Source organism: Mytilus californianus, unplaced genomic scaffold (genome assembly GCF_021869535.1).
Source record: "Mytilus californianus isolate M0D057914Y unplaced genomic scaffold, xbMytCali1.0.p SCAF_4, whole genome shotgun sequence".
NCBI classification, from domain to species: Eukaryota; Metazoa; Mollusca; class Bivalvia; order Mytilida; family Mytilidae; genus Mytilus; species Mytilus californianus.
Genome location: NW_026262690.1, coordinates 79735155 through 79755628, shown reverse-complemented (window position 1 = coordinate 79755628; position 20474 = coordinate 79735155). Strand labels below are relative to the sequence as shown.

Sequence of the window (20474 nt, the reverse complement as noted above, 5' to 3'; positions counted from 1 at the left end):
GGGGCCAGTCTATCTCGTAAGTCGTTTATAATTGGTCAATGCATATCCTATGGGACTGTATAATAATGATTTTCTAAACTGGCCTTCTCATTTCACTTAATCATGAGATAAATCGTTGGCCTAGTCAGGATGTTATCCAGTGGTTGCCCTTGGTTGCTGTCTGCCATGTTAGTTTTTTTAATTGTTTTACGTCTTGTCATACCAGGGACTATTATACTTACTATACGATATGGGCTATGCTCATTGCTGAAGACCGTTGGTGATCTGTAATTGTTCACATCTTGGCCTTTGGTCTATGGAAAGTTTTCTCATTGACAATCATACCACATCTCCTTACTTTTTATATAGATTGTTGTATCATGTGAGACATGATGAAAAAGAAAAATAAAGCATACGCCTACCATGTTCAAAATCCTCTTCTGCTGTTCCACTTTCATTATTATTGGATGCTATAACACTGGGACATATAGTGTAAGTTTTGGTGTCAACACTTGGACATTCTACAGTACGGAATTCCACCTTTCCATACCAATCGTCATTCATCTGTACTTCTAGGTGATAGTAGGAATTATACAGCAATTTGTCCAGCTTATAGTGGGGCTGTAGAACAAACGTAATTATCATTTTTTTTTATTAAAAATTTTCATTTGCCTAATGTATTACGCTATATCATTTCCCAATTAACAACAAGCAGTATATGGACAGTAAAACTCTAATATCAAAAGATGGAAACGCAGCGGTAGCACCAACACTCTTGGGATAAAGAATCAAATGAACTTAAAATTCCAAGGTCAACCTAATTTGCCAACAAAAGTAAAAATCTTTGTTGAACTTTTCAAACTATAAAATTTCTTAAAAAACACCTCATCAAAGATATTAAGGTCTATAATATGGAACGCATCACTCGCTTTTTTTATCTACTTACTACTTATCAGTGGAGCTCGAATCAAAACAATTGGAAGGCCAAAGCAAAAACAAAAGTTAAACCGAAGAGCATTAAAAACCAAAACTTCCAAAAAGTTATTCATCATCTAGTTATTCAAAAATGTTTCAAGTCAGTGCAAAAGCACCAATATAGTAATGAACATAAAAATTCAAATTACATTTGACATGCAAATTTTAATAGTACGGGTTCCTTCATTAAAGAATGAAATATAGTTAATAGTGTGTTCGATTGACTTAATGGAAAATCTAATTGACTTAATGAAATTTCCTCATGTTGTAATGACCAAATTAGCTTTTATTTCTAAGTATATTGCCATTAAAAAAGTTTATACACAATTTTACAATACAATTTTACATATTCTGCTAGTAAAAATTTTAAAAAAACCTTACCTTTAGTGTCTCTCTAAACCCGACTGTGTGTGCGTATTGTTCTGGTGTTTTATGGCATGTTGGCGATGATTCATAAACCTGGTTGCAGTCAGTAAATAACAAATGAATCTCATACAAAATAACACGGTTACTCATAAAGATGGGTGGATGGTCCCACTCGACTAGTGCTGAAAGAATTCCCGTTATGGTATCCTCTTGTAGAGTAACGTTAACAGTTAATGGTGAGTCAATAGAAATTTGTACTGGCTGTTTTATTTTTAGAGGAAAGACAACAGCTGGAGTAATAACTACAATAAAGAAATTAATTTATAAAAAATACATGATGCATGGTGGTTAGAACTTTTTTTCTGAATTGTCATTAATGATTAAATCTTAAATCCAAGCATTTAGAATGAAATTGATTGTAAATTTTAAACCATTTCGATCACTCTTTATTAAATGAAAATAGCGGCATTTAAATTTTTTAACAATATCATAATAAATCGCAGTTTTGGAAAGACCTTTTGAGTTTTGAAAGCGAATTTAACAGATGATTACCTTGAACTATTGGTGATGAATCCATATCAAATTTAATTTCAGCAATAGTACCATTTTCACCGACCGCCATCAACCAGAACTCCGGAAGTAAAGGAAGAAAATCTTGCTCTAACAGTACTTCTTGAGATGATGTCTGCAAATGATAATAAGACTTTATAAATTTGGTGCATCCGAAGCGCTTTATAAATTTATCTTCACCAGGAAGTTCTAACCCCCTTAAAAAACAGCCAAGGATATATGACTACAGGAATACTCGAGGAGCTTATGATTTATAGGGACATAAAAAGAATAGCTAAATCCAGTTCAACTTTGTCACCACGTATAGTTTATATTTGTCCCTAGTATATTATCAGAATTATTATTATTAGTAGTTAAAGTAGTATTTCAAAAGCATCCGATTAACGAATCGATACTTAATTGTCTGATGCTAGTTTTGCACAATTAACGAATCGATACTTATCGATATTGTATGTTGCTTATTTTTGCACAGTTAACGAATCAATTATTATCGATATTGTCTTGCTATTGTTGCACAATTAACGAATCGATACTTATCGATATTGTATGTTGCTTATTTTTGCACAATTAACGAATCGATACTTATCGATATTGTATGTTGCTTATTTTTGCACAATTAATTAATCGATACTTATCAATATTGTATGTTGCTTATTTTCGCACATGTCCTTGCTACTTATTTTGTGTACTGTCTTTGTCTTTGGTTTGTATTATACTCTGAATTTACATTGCAAAATAAGGGGCGATGCTTTTGATTACACCTTATGTAAGAATCCTGGGTTTTGATTTGTTGATAGCCAGTGTATTTTTCACCAATTTACTGTTATCAAATGAATATCGTTCATTTTTTAACGCCGCCGGGGTATATGCAAAAAGGATATGCCTTTTTTACCCTCTCTGCCATGGTATTTGCCAAAAAATACTCTATCCGACTGGACGCTTGTAACGTCACGATCATCAATGCGTTTTTGAACGTTAACATTCGGTGTAATTAAACAGATATAGCATATTCTTGAGGGGTATTTGCGAAAAATACCAGTCTTGAGAATGAATTTCCCTCGCCTTACGGCTCGCGAAATTAAACATTCTCTCGACTGGTATTTTTCGCAAATACCCCTCCTTAACATGATATATTTGTTCATAATACTTTTAAGCCCGAACGGTACATGGAACACTGCGAATAACGACTGGAAGTCGACATTGATCATCTGGATTACATTTCTGCTATTAACTCAGAGTAAAAGAAGTAAAGCTGGAGGGTTATCTAAGGGACAATTTTTAGTCGACTAGACTAGACGATTTAATTTTCGATGGAAATATCAATAAATGAGCCCCTGCAAGAATAGACAAGCATACTAAACAACTATGAAAAACAAGATGGTTTGAACGTAAATGCCAAAAAAAAACCACCCAAGTAATGTCCATAAACAGAAACCTAACACAAATTGCCCAAAACAAATCTTGAAGACCGCGTGTCACACAGAGAAGACCTGTAGCGAATGGAGAATACAAAAGACAGGGATAAGGTGAAGACATTTTGTTGGTATTAGAATGTCCAAATCGCAATGAAAAGGGTAAGTAAGTTGGTTACGGTAATGTAAAACTTCTTTCTCCTGATTTTGATTTTGGAAAGTGGTCACCTTTGGGAATAACTAAGTCTAGTTTTGTTTCAATTGTTAACTTTTTTCAGGAGAAATAATTCCTAAGTGAACCATCTCTTATCGTCTGAAATGTAACTAAGTTACGTCACAGTTTGGTTCTCAAATATAGGGTGCATAACTACAGGAAACAACATGTTCTATATATAGAAACTAAGGCAACGTTATAAGATGAAATTGTTTTTTTTCTCTCTCTCAGAAATCTGGAGAACGCCGAGGTATAAATGTACATCTATCAAAATAATGGAATAGGTCAAACCTATCAAAGTTATTTCTTATTAACATGCCCTTCATTCCAAACTTAATGAGAATGCTGTCATCGTAGATTCACACAAAACTGATTGGATAACATATTTGAGTCAGTTAATCTATTTAACCGAAACATCACAGCGTAAATCTAAATTTGAGGATCCAATAATTTGTCTGTTTGTTGTATGGACAAAGTTACATTGTAAGATTTTCGGTTTTCAGGTCGAGCAGCAGAACAAATTCAAACGAACAACAAAAATTATCCTGGAATCTCATTATGTTCGTAGAATTTTTTGTTTTTATCGTTGCAGAACAATGTCACTTCAAAGAAACATCATGTCATGCCGAATCGGTGATTAAGATTACTGACTAACAAATGTCTATCACTATGACGAATTGTAACGTACTAAAGCAAACAAAAAGTAACTTAGTACATTATAGTAAAAATAATTAACAAAGGTAAAATGACTTTCTTTTATGTTCCGAACATGTCTTTCATTATTTTTACTTTCGTTTTATCGACAAATGGTCCGTTGGTATCTAGCTGTGTCGGTTATAGAGATATAGCACGCTTGGTTTCAAATACAAATTGGTTGAACACCGATAATCTGTAGAATTAATGATGTATAAATCACAAAGCTCCTGTGATACTACCATGCTCCGATGATTACATGATAATCAAACTCGTCATTTTTTACAATCTTGGCACAAGAAACTCAAAATGATAGAAACAGCTTCCTATCAAATCGTTTGAGAAAAAACTAGAACAAAAATACTACGTGCATGGCAATTTGCACGGTTGCAAAAGAGGAAATTTGAATCGATTGGTTTAGCGATTAGTAAAACTGATACAAGTAAAGGTAGATGTGGGTTAACCGTCAACGAGACACCAACCAAATGACAAAACGAACTAAAAGACATCTAGAAGGCAACACACTAATTTCAAAACCAAACAAAAAGGAAACAAAAAGAAATAAAAAATGAATAATATGAAACTGATATTAAAACAAACGTCAAATTTAAAGCATTATAAGTAATATCGTAACAATATTTCATTTTCAATTTCTGCATTTCAAAACTGACAATCAATACCTTGAAATATTGATAATAAATTAATATCATTATTTATAATAGTGAACCTGTTATGACATATTAGTTGCAAGCTTGGCATTTTTCATTTTATATATGCATCATTTTTATAGGCACTTTGATTTAAGAAGGAGCATCATTATATGAAACATTAATTGATTGTTGCTGCATGTGTATTAGGGAAAACAATTTTCTAATGTTTCTGCCAAGAATAAATGGTTAGGACATAATGAAAAGTAAACATAAATGGAATTTTTATTACTAGACATTACACATTTTCCATATCATACGTATACCTGCAATGTTACTTTACCGTATAATTTCCCTATCGATGTATCTATGCTCATCAATGCAAATCCAGATACTTATCCCCTTACAATGTTATTAAACAAAGCAAGTGGTTTGGGCATCTGGTAAAATCTAATAATAGCACTGTGGGAGAATGCCAAGGATTAACGTTGGATTATTGCTCTGGCAGATTTATAGTATGTAAATAAAAACATCTACCATGAAATTATTACCCTTAATATCACGTTATGTCACACTTACATACATCACAATGGCAAATCAGACAGAACTATATCGCTGCGTAGGTGGCAGAATTAACTAAGGTTTTTTTTTCTAATTATTACAAAAATCATCATTCTCGTTACATTTGACTGGATACCATGGATAGATCTCGAGGGAACTCATTTCCTTGTTCAATACTAACATACCAGTAACTGCTGCTTCCATTATTGTATTTAAGTCCTAATGATTTTAGGTAATCAACATTTCAAAAATAGAATCAGGGTGCGTTAAGTAACGGGTGGTTAATTATTTACAGGTTTTTGTAGGAGCAAATGATGTACAATAGTTCAACTTGAGAAAATAATACGACTTACAAGAACACATTGACATTTTCAGGCTGTTTTCTCGTTTAGATTTTTACTTAAAAATTAAATTTAACGCTAATTTTTCTCGTGTATTCATTGTATATGTAATTTCATGTTCAAAATGCTGAGAAAATCATTATAATTCCACCACTAATATATTTTACTATATTGCTTGCGTAAGCTGAAGCAGAAATTACTCAAAATTATTTATTTTACCAGCATGACAAGACCTCAGATACAAAACACATTTTATATGACATTGGAAATTTCTAACACGACTGTCGACAAACTAGAAAAAAAAACGTAGTACAAAGCTCACAAATCAATTCTCCCTTACCCTATGTATAGATGAGGCAAAGCTAATGTTTTACTGCGTAAAACCCCCCAAAACACACTTGGATAGGAGATGCGCAATTTGAATATGTAAAATGATTCCATGAATGTTTCATTGAAATAATCGCTGTTTCTAGGGTTGCTGTAATACAAAGATGTCTACCCTTTTTGTAGATATAACAAAGTCCATGTTATGGGAAACACCAAAACCATTTCGCTGAAGAAAACAATATTAGGTGCTTAGTCTATTTATACTGAATTTCTCATGAAACTTTCGTTTAAATCAGGTCCTTGGTTAAAAAAGGGGGGAGTTGCTGATACAAATTGCGCAGTGAAAGGACACTATGCCGGATGCTGAATATACATTTTAAAAATGAAAACTCGCTATTAATAGCAATAAAAAATTTCTGGTATAACTTAGTTGAAAGGCAGTGACCGTTTAACTTTTGTAAAAATATATTTGTTGTTTTATCTTTTCGAAGCATTGGCATTAATTTTTTTTAACATAATCTTTTCTATTAAAAATTAATTTGCCAAATAGAAGTACAAACATACTGGAATAATGAATTGAAAATAATAGGTTGGCGTTTCTATTAGGATGATCAAAGATCAAATTCGACAAAGCATATAGTAATATATATCATAAGAGGAAGGTTTAAATGGTTTAAAATGATTAAATATTTAGATGTTTCATGTTTCAAAGTTTTTTCATTCAAAGCAATCTAAATAGAATATTTATATTGTTATAAAATGTACGTTGTTCCCTCCTCCACGAAAACATTCAAAGTAAAACAATGAATTTTAATGTCGGAAATTTTGTTTGTTGATATGCTGGAATTTTGGCACTAGTCGTTTTAAGATAGTAGTCATGCTCGATATACTAAATTCCTGTACTGAATCTCTAAACCATTACATGGCGGTAATCTTAAATACACATCTAAGATAAGACAAGGCTTGTATTTCTTCAAGAGTCTAAAACATGGAATAAGCTGATTAGTATCGTGAACATTTTGTATAGTGTTTCAAAATACAAAATTCAGCTGTTGGCAAGTAAAATACATATAAAACCGTTGTCATGCCAAACAATTGGCGAGTACAAATGAAAAAATCGATCTACAAATGTATCCGGAAAATCAGTAAGTTTATGGTATCATCATGTTTAAATAATATTTTAAAAAAAGTGAAGAATAAAGTTGGTCATTGTAGTTAAAATTAGCAATGCGTTAGAATTTTTATTCTTCAAATCAATAAAAAAAATCCAGCTGAAAATATGAAATAAAAACAAATACAAAACAACCACAAAAAAAGGAACAAGCAAACCCGGATATGTTGGCAATCGAATTGTGAAATGGGGCATCTTTTCTAAGTACACGTACTTGGCATAAAAGCAAACACACTTTTACAAACAAGATTAGAAAACAAATGCAAGCACGGCATGCATTTTTAGATATGAAAAATCATAACCATATGTACACTTACTTGCTGGACTTCCTCCCAGTCTTTGATTTTGACCGTCTTGTCTCTGAACATTATGACATACACAATCAAATCGCTCTTTGTACTTGGAAGTTCCAATTCTGGGCGAGACCATGTGATTTCAACTTGACGAGAATGTTTTAAGCGTTGTACATGGGTATCTTTCCCCTTAAATTTCCAACCAGCAGTCACATTTCCTAAAAATATGAAAAGATTTCGTAATTTGATATTTGAAATAGGGACCTGATAGGTTTAGGAACTGTTATATATAAGAAAGTTAAAATCATAAATATTTTATGCATAAATGTCAAATCATAATAGTAAAGAAATGAAATGCAAAAAGAGGGAAGCGGGAGAGGGGAATTTAAAAAAAAATTGTAACTATTTCTCGAAATTATAATTTTAATTAAGACTTACCCGTTGGTTCGTTTTCTCGAAATCTGCAAGCGACTTTACAACCTTTGTGCTGTATAAGAAAAAAAAATGTATGAAACTACTGTTTTTCAATATGGTTTTAAAAGACAATACATCGTTATTTATTTTGATTTAAGTGTCATTAATTCACTTATGTTTCATTAGTTTATATAGAAAAGTATTTTTTGGTCCCTCCTGACAATAAATTTCCTTCTGGTGGCAGTAAAAAAAACAAAAATCAATCAGATATTTACGCATGTCATTTTTATCCAAGTACTTACATCATTTTAAAATATTGGTATTTAGTTTGTTAGCTTCGGACGTATGAACTTTATGAAATACTGTTTTCATTTTTTAGTCAAATGAATGTATTCAACTAGTATTTTGTGATTATACATTTCTATGTTTCCGATTGTTCCGATTTACATAAAAGGACGACAGGAAAGATAGTGGACATTACAACAGACCCCACGAACCACAAGCACCTGACTCCTCCGAGGATAAAGACGTAAGAAAGAAGACCAACAAACAACACATGGTCCAGATAGCCTTACTTGATACCGACACAAAAGGTGGTGGGATTAAACCTCCCTTTTTGCCTTTATATACCATATATACCGTACGGTAATAATAAACACTAATCAGTCAAATATTGATTGATTGATTGTTGGTTGCTTAACATCCAGTGGCTCGAATATTGATATTCTAGCCATAAAGCAAAAAGGTGAAAATCATACACTAGTCAGCTTATGTTATTGTAGATAAAACATCCTTTCTTTTTTAATTGTATTTTTTTTGTTAGACTTTGGATTACATTCACGATCCCTTCTACCCACTGAAATGTTGGGAGAAGTGTAATAAGTTAGTTGATGTCTCCAAAATGGGATTATATGACGACGTCAAAATACTGAAGACAGAGTTAGAAGAACTAAGACCAAAGAAAGAGATTGAAAAATGAAAAATAATTGACATAATTTTTACACCAGTTTTTTGTGGGGTTCGTGTTGCTCAGTCTTTAGTTTTCTATGTTGTGTTTTGTGTACTTTTGTTTGTCTGTTGGTCTTTGTCTTTTTTCAGCCATTGCGTTGTCAGTTTATTTTCGACTTATGAGTTTGAACGTCCCTCTGGTATCTTTCGCCTCTCTTTTGCAATCCAAATAATGCAATGTTGAATCAAATGTAACTACCTCCCCTCCCCACCCCCTCCCAAAAATATACAAATAAATAATTTAAATGGAGTTCATTAAAAGAAAAACATCATTTGAGCTTATATCAACGAATTCATTCTTTTCAGAAATAAAAATTGTATATTCAATTATTAAAAAGTAATAGGTATATATAGGAGTGACAACAAATAGCTGTACAGCCAACTATGTAATGAATTCTTTATTTCAATAAGATGAAATCAAATAAATAAAAAAAGGTGTTTTGTTGCTGTTATTTATCAGATGTTCATTAATTGAAGGTGTGCTCAAATAAATCTGTCAAAGACTTCCCACCTAGTTGTCTAATAAGATAATATTGAGTTTTGAAAACATTAACGAACATTGCAGAACAGCTCCATCATTCATAAAGCATCCGACTGATAGTTCGCTTTGTCAACAGATTGAAAAGGCTTTTAATTATTGAGTCAGGAATACCTTGTTGGAAGTAAATCAATAAGTATTGGCCCAACAGTGTGCTTTTGTCGACTATTGCAAGATTACATGGTAGTGTCATACCACAAAATGTGATTAAATAAATTGGAAACAATTTAATCAAATGAAAAATCACATTTGTTATTTAAAAAGCATATAGTATACCAGTCACTTAAGTGTGTGTACGGTTGAAGTCATGGCAGTATTATATGATTCTCTGGTAACTTTTGAAAATGCGGTGGCATATCTGCCATCTTTATCATCCCGTCTATCTTAAATCCACGCAGACTTCTCAAAATCTTAACCTTACATTTTGAACTGTTTTGCTAAAGTAATAGGTAATCTTTTATAAGATGCATTTTAGTCAGGTCAGATTAGGTTATGAATTACGTCTCTGTGGGTTCCTTTGATTTTCAACAAGACTGACCATACACATTTGACTACTTGGCTATTTGTATACAACACACATTAACACCTTGTCAGATGAAAGAATGTATCGATTAAAAAATATTTTATAGGTGGACTAGAAGGTTACATTATTTTTCTTTGAATTATTTACAAAGTCTTGATCAAGCCCTCGACTTCTTTATTGTTTTCAATATTTTAGTTACCTTCTTACTCTGACTTACTTATACATACATATTTGTCACTTGAGATGCCATTTTTAAAAATTTTGAAGTATAGCCTTCAAATGTGTTAAAAAAAATGAATAAGCAATATTCAGTCATATCACGTTTTCTTATAAAAGCCAGCTACATAGAATGTTTGATTACTCAACTGATCAATACCAATTTAGAGTCTATAATGTTTGCACTTTTTAAAAAAATTCAAAGAACTGGACAACTTATTGAAACAGTTAACACTTTTCTGTCCACTGTCATCCCTATTTTGTTTGAGCATGTTAAAAACTGAGACCCTAATGGTTAACTACAAACTAGATTCTCAGCAAACCGTATATGACGCATTATGTCCCATAATTTCTATAAAAACCTGGTTTCATGTTTGGTTCAGAAGAAACTAGACATTAAACAGGAATCAGGCCATTAGTTTTCTCGTTTGAATTGTTTGACTTTTGTCATATCGGGGCCTTTTACAGCTTGCTATGTGGTATGGATTTTGTTCAAAGGTTAAAGGCTGTACGGTGATGAAGTTGATGGATGGCTGCTTAACGTCAAGCAGACTGTACGGTGATGAAGTTGATGGATGGCTGCTTAACGTCCAGCGGACCGTACGGTGACCTATAGTAGTTAACTTCAGCGTCATTTAGTCTCTGGCGGAGAATTGTCTCAATGACAGTCATATCCATCTTATCTAATGTCAAAGTACAGGTATGTAGATCACTAGAACGCAAATGTTAGAATGGACCATAACATTGCAGTCGATGAACATTTTTCGTTTAAAAACTTCGATTATCGATATACTCTTTATATATCGTATCAATGTTTCTGATTCGAAAGAAGGTCGCTAAGGACAATGCTACATAAAAAGAATAAAAGGAATCGCCTAAAAAACTGAGCAGTACAACCGACCACATCAACCACCAACATTAATAATTTGGACCAGGATCACAGATTGGATGGACAAATGCAGAAATAATGCTGCATAGTGGAAACGTCCTTGTTATTAGCCCATACTTTATTTAGGACGTTGAGACTGTAAAACGCAATTTACGCGAATAGAAGTCGAATTTTTGAATAGGCCCAAAGAAGAAACGTGTATAATTAGTTCCAATTATATTAAAACTTTGAAATGATATAATACTTACACAAACATCGGGATTACTACATACAGTAGATGTTAACTGATAACTGGCATACAGGTAGGAGCACATCTGCCAACACTGAAAAAATAAGGTCAAATACAGAGCAAGACTTCCTGTTGAACCCCCTTCGTGTTTTGTTTATGCTTATTCCATCATTAAATAAATTAAAAGGAATTAAGTCTTTCCAAATACAGTTTTTATGTAATTCATAACCGGAATTGTTTCGGTACCAGTTGATGTATTTTGTCTGTAAATTATAACTTTTCCTATAAGCCTTTACTTAGTACCTTGGATGGTTAATATTTTGTGTTTGTGTTTTGGTTCTCGAAAGATTATTTTTTTGCTTTCCAAACGTTGTCTCGAGCGTATCTGTTGAACGTTATCAACAGAAATACTTTTCGTCTGCATGCACGGAATCTCTATCACGTTATCGCTTTCTTTTTTTCTTTTTTGTTTGTTACGCCCATATAACTTCAGTGGAATTAACTTGGTTTCACAATTTGCATTGTTAGACAGAGCGCATAGGCATATGACAAAGAGTATATTTATAAAAAAAAATCCCAAATAAAGGCAAAAATTTGAAGAAACTTAAGTGAACATAATCAGAAAATGGTATGCGACATGTTTAAACCCGCCACGCTTTGTATGTGCCTTTTCAAGGTCAGGCTTTTCAAGGTCAGGAGCCTTGTAATTCAGTGGTTCTCGTTTGTTGATGTCTGTCATATTTGTTTTTCGTTTATTGTTTTGTCATAAATCAGGTCGTTGGTTATTCGGTTTGAACTATTTCACATTTTATCTTTTCGGGGCCTTTTAATATATGGGTTTTGATTATTGTTGGAGGTCGGACGGTAGCCTACAGTTGCTTAAATCCACTTCATTATAACTGTTGGATAGTTGTTTAATTGGCAATCATACCACATCTTCCTATTTTATAACAATCAGTAAAAGGTATGAATAAAAGGAGATGAGACAGCAAATAGCAAAAAGGACAGCTAGAGAGCAATTTATGTCAAAGTTCAATAACTGAAAATTGACACCAACTTTTCTAAGTTTGAGTAAACGACATCAATAATAATAGCATTTTTTTAAAAGTTAATGGTTATTTATCCTCTCTGAGTTTGAAAACACAAACGTTAAATACATTGATCAGTGGAAAGAGTTCTGACCTGTGCAATATTATTTTTTTTAGCATCATTGTTCTGCTTATACATTAAACGCTTTAAGTGAAAAAAAAGACCGGTCGGATATCTTTCTTCAAAGTTAAAGGTTCTTTATCCTAATATACCGTAGAATACAAGGACCTCAGTATATGGCTACATTCTGAACCGTGCCATATGAATATATCATCTAGTTTACTCTTTAAGTGATATATTGTTATGATTTGCTATTACTGCAATTATCGCATGGCATACTTAATGAAGATGGGTCAGTAGTATCCCAGTAGGAAATACTCTACTGTTTGTTTATTTCTCACAGCATGTTTGTGGCAGGCTTAATTAATAGCCTTATCAATATAAAGTTATTGTTGGAACTGTTACTTCTCAATGCCATGATAATCAGGGGCAACATGAGGCCAAATAAATATAAAGCAATAATCTTGTCTAGATAATGAACTTTGTCATATATATCATACTACTAGTATTTGCATGTCTTATCTAGTAAAACTGATATGGCCCGGATTATGGACAACTACATGCATCTGTTTATATTCCTCATTCAGATTAGATCTAAAGATCTAAAAAAATCCTTTTGAAGTTTTCATATTTGCTGCTGAAGGCTCCAATTTATTTTATTGTGGGCATATAAATATTGCCCTAATAAATATTTCGTTTTTACATATTTTTTTTTAGTTTTGGGGAATATTGTGAACCAATCAAGCCAGCAGCCGATTTTTTTAATGTTATATCTAACAACCAACAAAGGATTTTTTTATAAAAACATTGAACGAAAATGATAATACTTACCCCGTCACAACGGAATTTTTTAAAGCAATTTCCATCGTTGATCTTCGTACTGATTTCTCTACGTTTTAATGTCTAAAAAATAAATTATTTGACATTATGTGAAGTACATGTAACACGCATACGATCTGCATGTTATTCTTTTTATCTAAAACATACTTTAAAGGGTCGAAATAAAACTTTTTCAATAGTGACATTCTATAAAGAAACTTTTTTTACTACTGTGGATTTATTTAAATTCGTGGTAACAAATTTTCGTTGATTGAGGACAAATGGAATTTCGTGGATACTTGGTTTTGTGACAAATGCTGCATACAGGCCAATAGGAAATTTGTACTTCGTTGAACATTAAAATTCGTGGTTAAACGGTACCAACGAAATCCACGATCATTAATACCCCTCAAATAAAATGAACTCTAGAAGAATTTATATTATCAAAACGAATACAAAGCTTTGTTAAATTTAATGTGCAAACTCAAATGGAAAAAAAAATCGTTTATGATGATAGAAATATTCATTGATACTATGGAGTGTATAAATATGAAAACGTGCTTCATAAATCCAAGAGAGCCATTATTTTTGCATAGATGTCCTTTTTATATAATTTACCAGTCGAAACCTTTTTGTATATATCAATTTTCTGATAGAATACATGTTGGTTTATTAATTTCTTCCAAGGTAAAATTTGGAACAGATTCCTGTTTAAATTACCAAAAAAGTCTCAACGTGTTATTTCGTAAAAAAATATGTTTTCGATATAAACAAATAATTTCATACGTCTAATGTCCGACTGTTTTATGATTATTTTCAATGTTGTAAACTATATATAAATACACACTTAACGGACTAGTTCTGCTAAGATTTAGTGGGAATTTTCACTGCATGCCATGTCTCAAAATAATTTTTTTTCTCTATATATTTTATTGGCTTCTCCAAAATGCGTGTACCATGTCATATACTACTCTGCGTTTTTTTGTTGTTGCTTTGATTGTATATGAAAAATTACAAATGAAGTTTATTACTTGATCGTATTTTAACAATTTTACGTGATATATGTAAAGTTAAAACATTTTTCATGCGCGGAAACCTTATTTTTTTAATACTTGTTTTACAAGTCATGCAATGCTTTGAGATATTTTTTCATTAACGGTATTCTATACAAACAGGTGTTTGAAACACTCAAACACAATCAAATAAATTATTCTGAGGTGTGAAATAGTAATTGAGTTAAACAGATGCAGCAGATAGAGAATACAAAAATAGCTGTATTTACCTGTTTTAGGCATTGCACCCGACATCGAGCTATTTGGACAGTTGTATGATAAACGTTGCCGTGTACTATTCCACAAATGAACACAAACACAAACAAATAAAATAATTTCCACATGCTGCAGCTTTTTGTTTTAAGACATTCTTTTAAAGTTAGAATACTGTGACACTGTATCGATCCTGAAACACTGAAATGAAGTAACGTCAGACATTGTTTTTGGTTCAATAATTAATTAAATTAATGCGGAGTTGCAAGTTACGTAGATTTACCTTTCACACCTGAATAGTGTTCAGAGAAAATGAACATGGTTATAAACTGCCAAGCATTACCGTTATACACACACTCCTAATTGCTAAATCTACAGAAGATACGACCATATCATTTCTAGTCGAAACAATTCTTTGAACAATTCATTAAACTGGAGTCAACTAATATTAATCCTTCTATGAATTAGTATCATCCCAAACAGATTAACAAAAAGATCACACAAAAAATATCATTAATCCATATATCTATTAGAATTATAATTGATAAGTCTGTGTTTTGATTTCAGAGAAATACACGTGGATAATAATTATACCCTGAAATTAACGTTGTTTTGTGCGATAGATGTTTGTTTCTGAGTCATATGTACGAACAGTGAAATGTAACCCTGTGTTATCGCGACCGATGATGCTCTGTGGTTGATGCGAGTATTGATACGAGGCGCATGTCAGCTCTGACGTTTTGACGTTAATTGCTATTTGCATTTTCTCGTGTTGGTATTAATTTCATAATGATTGCGTCTTTTAATTAAGAAAGAGTTTTTTAACTGATTATGTTTTTTCCAGATATAGTTTATCTAAATTAAAGACAGTTAATAATTTACAGCAAACGAATTCTGTAGAGCACGTATTACATGCTCAATAGAAACCTGGTTTTAATATATATTAATGATAAATTATTCATGAGAAAGTTTTGAATTGTTTTTCAAAATTAATTGCAGGAGTTCAAAAAGCAAAATTAGGCTAAATATCTATTGAATAAAATATTTCATTCAAAATTAAAACTTATATCCTTATTATCTATAATATTCAAATGTAGGGTTTTCTACAAAGAGCATAGTTGTATATGATAGATATAAATAATAAATTGGCAATCATGCCACATCTCTTTAATTTTCATATTGTATAAGATTTCAAGTTCGCTGTTAGGGCCAACTGTATAATAACATAAACGGTACCAATTTTTCGACAATCAGTGTCTCTTCAGTGATGCGCGAGGCCAAAATATTTGAGAATCAAAAGCTTATTAAAAAGATGAAGAGCTATAAACCAAAAATTCGTAAGGGTTCCGCGGAACCCAATGTCTCGCCTACTTTTGCTGTTCGTCGCAGGCTCAACAAAAATGGGGAAAAAATATTAAAAATTTTCCTCTAGATAATATCTTTTGATTGTAAGAAGCTTTTATCCAATTTTGTTAAAAATCTAGGATGGTTTATGAATCTAATAAATGTTTTAAAAACTTTTAACTGCAGACTGTATGTAATGTTAACTGGAAGAAAAACTAAGTCCATTTATAAGTAAAATACGGAAAAACAGGATTTATTTTTTACAAAATTTACTTCTGGATACTATCTTATGATCATAAACAAGCTTCTGTCCAAGTTTGGTAGAAATCCAGGATAGTTTAAGAAAGTTATTAAAATTTTAAAAACTTGAACCACAGAGTGAATGTAATGTTAACTGGCAGAAAAACTAAGTCCATTTATAAGTAAAATACGGAAAAACAGGATTTATTTTTTACAAAATTTACTTCTGGATACTATTTTATGATCATAAACAAGCTTCTGTCCAAGTTTGGTAAAAATCCAGGATAGTTTAAGAAAGTTATTAAAATTTTAAAAACTTGAACCACAGAGTGAATGTAATGTTAACTGGCAGAAAAACTAAGTCCATTTATAAGTAAAATACGGAAAAACAGTTTAAGTTAAGTTAAAATTTCAACTTTAACCACAGAGTGAATATTTGTGGACGCTGCCGCCGCCGCCGACGACGACGACGACGACAACGACGGAATGTAGGATCGCTATGTCTCGCTTTTGCGACAAAAGTCGCAGGCTCGACAAAAAGGACAAAAAAGTATAGTCAAAGACGGGCAAGGAATCGGAGCTTTGCATGAGGGAGATATTTTCCTTAATTAAAAAAAAAATATCCAAAATTTTGTGACAGCAAATTTTAATAGCACTAAATCCGTATTTTCATGCCAGTACCGAAGTACTGTACTGGTTACTTGGCTGGTGATACCCTCGGGGACTATCAGTCCACCAGCAGAGGCATCGACCCAGTGGTAGTAATGACATACCAACGGTGACAATTTTTCTTGTCAATGTCTCTTCAGTGATGCTCACGAAATGTTTGGTTATTTCCTCCATAGAATGGGTATATATATGTGACGCAGTATTGAACTTTAACATTGTGTCGGAATGCTTTAAGATAAGTTGAGGCTTCGTTGAAATTCAATATGTATCATTCGAAATCAAAAATATTTTAGCAGTTAATAAATTTTCTCAAAATTAACTGATATATATTTAAAACAGGCTGACATACCAAATTGCTATTTATATATTGCGGAAGTTTGATTTAGAGTAACCTTCACTAAGCACACTCGACCCAACAATTTTGACGCATATATAAGATGCTAATCAACTTAATTAGGCCGTTAGTTTTCTCAATTGAATTGTTTCATATTTTTCATGTCGGGGCCTTTTATAACCGACTATACTGTATGGGTTTTTTCATTGTTGAAGGCCGTACGGTTGTCTATAATTGCTTACATCCACTTCATTTGAACTAAGGTGGATAGTTGTCTCTTTGACAATCAAACCACATCTCCTTATTATTATATAAAGCTATATATATATAAGTTAAATTTCCCAATGTCTAAAGGTATTTCTTCAAATATAAATCGGCAATATTTTATAGACAGCTCCCTAGGGGGACGATCACTTGATATTCGGAAAGGAGGGAAAAAAGGGGGGGGGGGGGGGTCAGGATTTTTTTTTTTCGCGGGTGGAATATTTATTTTCATGTGCTGACATACCAAATTGCTATTTACATACTGCTGAAGTTTTTTTTTAGTTACCTTCACCCAACAATTTGGACACATATTTAAGACGCTATAATCAACTTAATTAGGCCGTTAGTTTTTCTCAATTGAATTGTTTCATATTATTCATTTCGGGGCCTTTTATAGCCGACTCTACGGTATGGGTTTTCTCATTGTTGAAGGCCGTACAATTGCCTATAGTTGCTTATATCCACTTCATTTGAACTTAGGTGGATAGTTGTCTCATTGGCAATTATACCACATCTCCTTATTTTTATATTAAGCTATATAAGTTAAATTTCCTAATGTTTAAAAGTATTTCTTAATGATCCCTTTTTCAAATATAAAATCGGTAATATTTTATAGACAGCTCCCTAAGGGGACAATCATTTGATATTCGGAAAGGAGAGGAATATGGCGGGTGGTATATCTATTTTCATGTGCTGCTACGCAAGCTTACTCTTTTCTGCTTTGGGCAATATTATTCTTTTTCCAGTTGTTACTAGGCCAGGATATTCATTTCTAAAATCCTCCTCCCCCAATAGAAAATCAAATGATCTACTGAACTGTTTGCATAATATTATCTGTCGTAATACTATTAAAAACTCGAGGGTGTTATGATTTGGTGCCTTTTCTTGACCTTTTAACCTTTTAAAATCATTTCATTTTTAGCTCACATGGCCCTATGGGCCAAGTGAGCTTTTCTCATCACTTGGCGTCCGTCGTCCGGCGTCCGTCGTCCGGCGTCCGTCGTCCGTCGTCGTCCGTTAACTTTAACAGCAATAATGTTCAGCAAAGTAAGATCTACAAATAAGTCAACATGACCAAAATGGTCAATTGACCCCTTAAGGAGTTATTGCCCTTTAAAGTCAATTTTTAACAATTTTTTGTAAATTTTTGTAATCTTTTACAAAAATCTTCTCCTCTGAAACTACTGAGACAAATTTAACCAAACTTGGCCACAATCATCATTAGGGTATCTAGTTTACAAAATGTGTCCAATGACCCAGCCTACCAACCAACATGGCCAGCATGGCTCAAAATAGAACATAGGGGTAAAATGCAAGTTTTGTCTATTATTTTTTGAAACGTTATAAATAGAGAAAATCTGAAAGGAGCAAAAATGTTCAGAATAATGAGCTCTACCAATTGTCCATGTACGTCAAAACTGTTAGACAAATTTTGATAGGAGTTATTGCCCATAAATGACTAATTTTACCATTTTTTTTTCATTTTTGCCTATTACCATGAAAACTATGATATTAGAGAGAAACATTTTTTTCCGTTATGCCTTATATGATTTAAATTACAATAGATAAATAAACACTTTAAATCACAAAAATGATCAGCAAGGCAACATATATTAAAAAAGTCAAATTTTGCCAATATAGTTAGTAGAATGTCACTCTTCATAGGAGTGATTGCCCTTAAATGAGGATTTTCAATTTTCTAAGTCGAATCTCAAATGATCATCTGGACTTTATAAGAGTTTCAACGCTTGCATTTAAAGAGGACGTAATAAGACCAGGTATAAGATACATTTATAGGGAAACAAAGCAGGTATTGTTTTTTTAATTATTAGTAGCCTATTCACTTAAATATAAAAACAATTAACAATTTTTAATAAAACCTGTTAATTTCTCTCCTTTTCGATCCAACAAGAGCTCTACAAAAACTAGACATAATTGATTTTGATTTCAGTTGAATCTCATTGCCTTTATGCTTAATTATTTCTACATTATACACTATAAATCATTTGTTTTCGTATTTATAACTGATAATGTAGAATTATTTTTGAAAATCTTAGCTTTAACAAAACGTTTTATTTGAAACAGGTTATTACAGACCAAAGAAAAAGGTGGAAATACTTACGCAAGAATTCTTAATATTTTCCAGTGTATAACATAAAATATTAGTTAATTATTACAAACGAGAAAACATTGATACATTAAAGAAGAACGTATTTGTAAGCAATTTAGAAAATTGACTTGCGGTCTTTGATTTGACGCGCTTTTTGATGAAAACGACGAAATGTTAATCTAGGGTATAAAATGGTATCAGAACACCTTAGCGCGAAATAGAAATACACATTGATTACTATACAATCGATAAAAATTTCATGAACATAGGATATCCATTCCGGAGCATCTGGTGTTACAACCGGTTTTGATATAAGTTTATATTTCGTAAATCTAGTTCTTGTATATTTTGCGATACATTTACAATATAAAAATAAGGAGATGTGGTATGATTGCCAATGAGACAACTATCCACCAAAGTTAAAATGAAGTGGATGTAAGCAATTATAGGCAACCGTACGACCTTCAACAATGAGAAAAGCCCATACCGTATAGTAGGCTATAAAAGACCCCGTTTCTTCTCTGTCCGTAATCCTGTCTTGCATCATTTAATTGGTCTCTTTCATGTTTTGTCCTGTACCTTATGAAGGTTATTTCAGACCGAATCACGTGCTCTGAACACGGAAATCATATCATATGTTTTTTTAATGATATATGCGGATATCTCCATTTTGTTATATGTTTTTATCGTGTCCTTCTTAATGGATAACTATTTCTGTCATGACTCTGCATGCATTTAATTTAACACTGATGTTCTGTAAAATGGTGTTATCTTTCAGTGTCTTATTTCAAAAGTGGGCTGTCTATGTAATACTATGTTGTCAAGCTAGTCACACCTTTAATAACTGTATAATAGTAGCAATTTACTGATATATTGCGCTTATTTTATTGTAGTACATTGTATTCAATACTTCA

General features: G+C 32.3%; 1 protein-coding gene across 1 annotated transcript in view; it reads right to left on the bottom strand.

The window, feature by feature from the left end:
- Positions 1 to 15300, bottom strand: part of LOC127738584 (tyrosine-protein kinase receptor svh-2-like) — a 36474-nt gene extending 21174 nt beyond the window's left edge. The window contains exons 1-8 of the mRNA XM_052249895.1: positions 14617 to 15300; positions 13347 to 13418; positions 11386 to 11460; positions 7988 to 8036; positions 7574 to 7767; positions 1873 to 2005; positions 1336 to 1622; positions 402 to 600 (exon numbers count right to left, since the gene is read on the bottom strand). Of these exons, the coding sequence (XP_052105855.1) occupies positions 402 to 600; positions 1336 to 1622; positions 1873 to 2005; positions 7574 to 7767; positions 7988 to 8036; positions 11386 to 11460; positions 13347 to 13418; positions 14617 to 14730 (1123 nt within the window). The 5' untranslated portion in view covers positions 14731 to 15300. The remainder of the gene's footprint in view (positions 1 to 401; positions 601 to 1335; positions 1623 to 1872; positions 2006 to 7573; positions 7768 to 7987; positions 8037 to 11385; positions 11461 to 13346; positions 13419 to 14616) is intronic.
- Positions 15301 to 20474: the final 5174 nt, after the last annotated feature.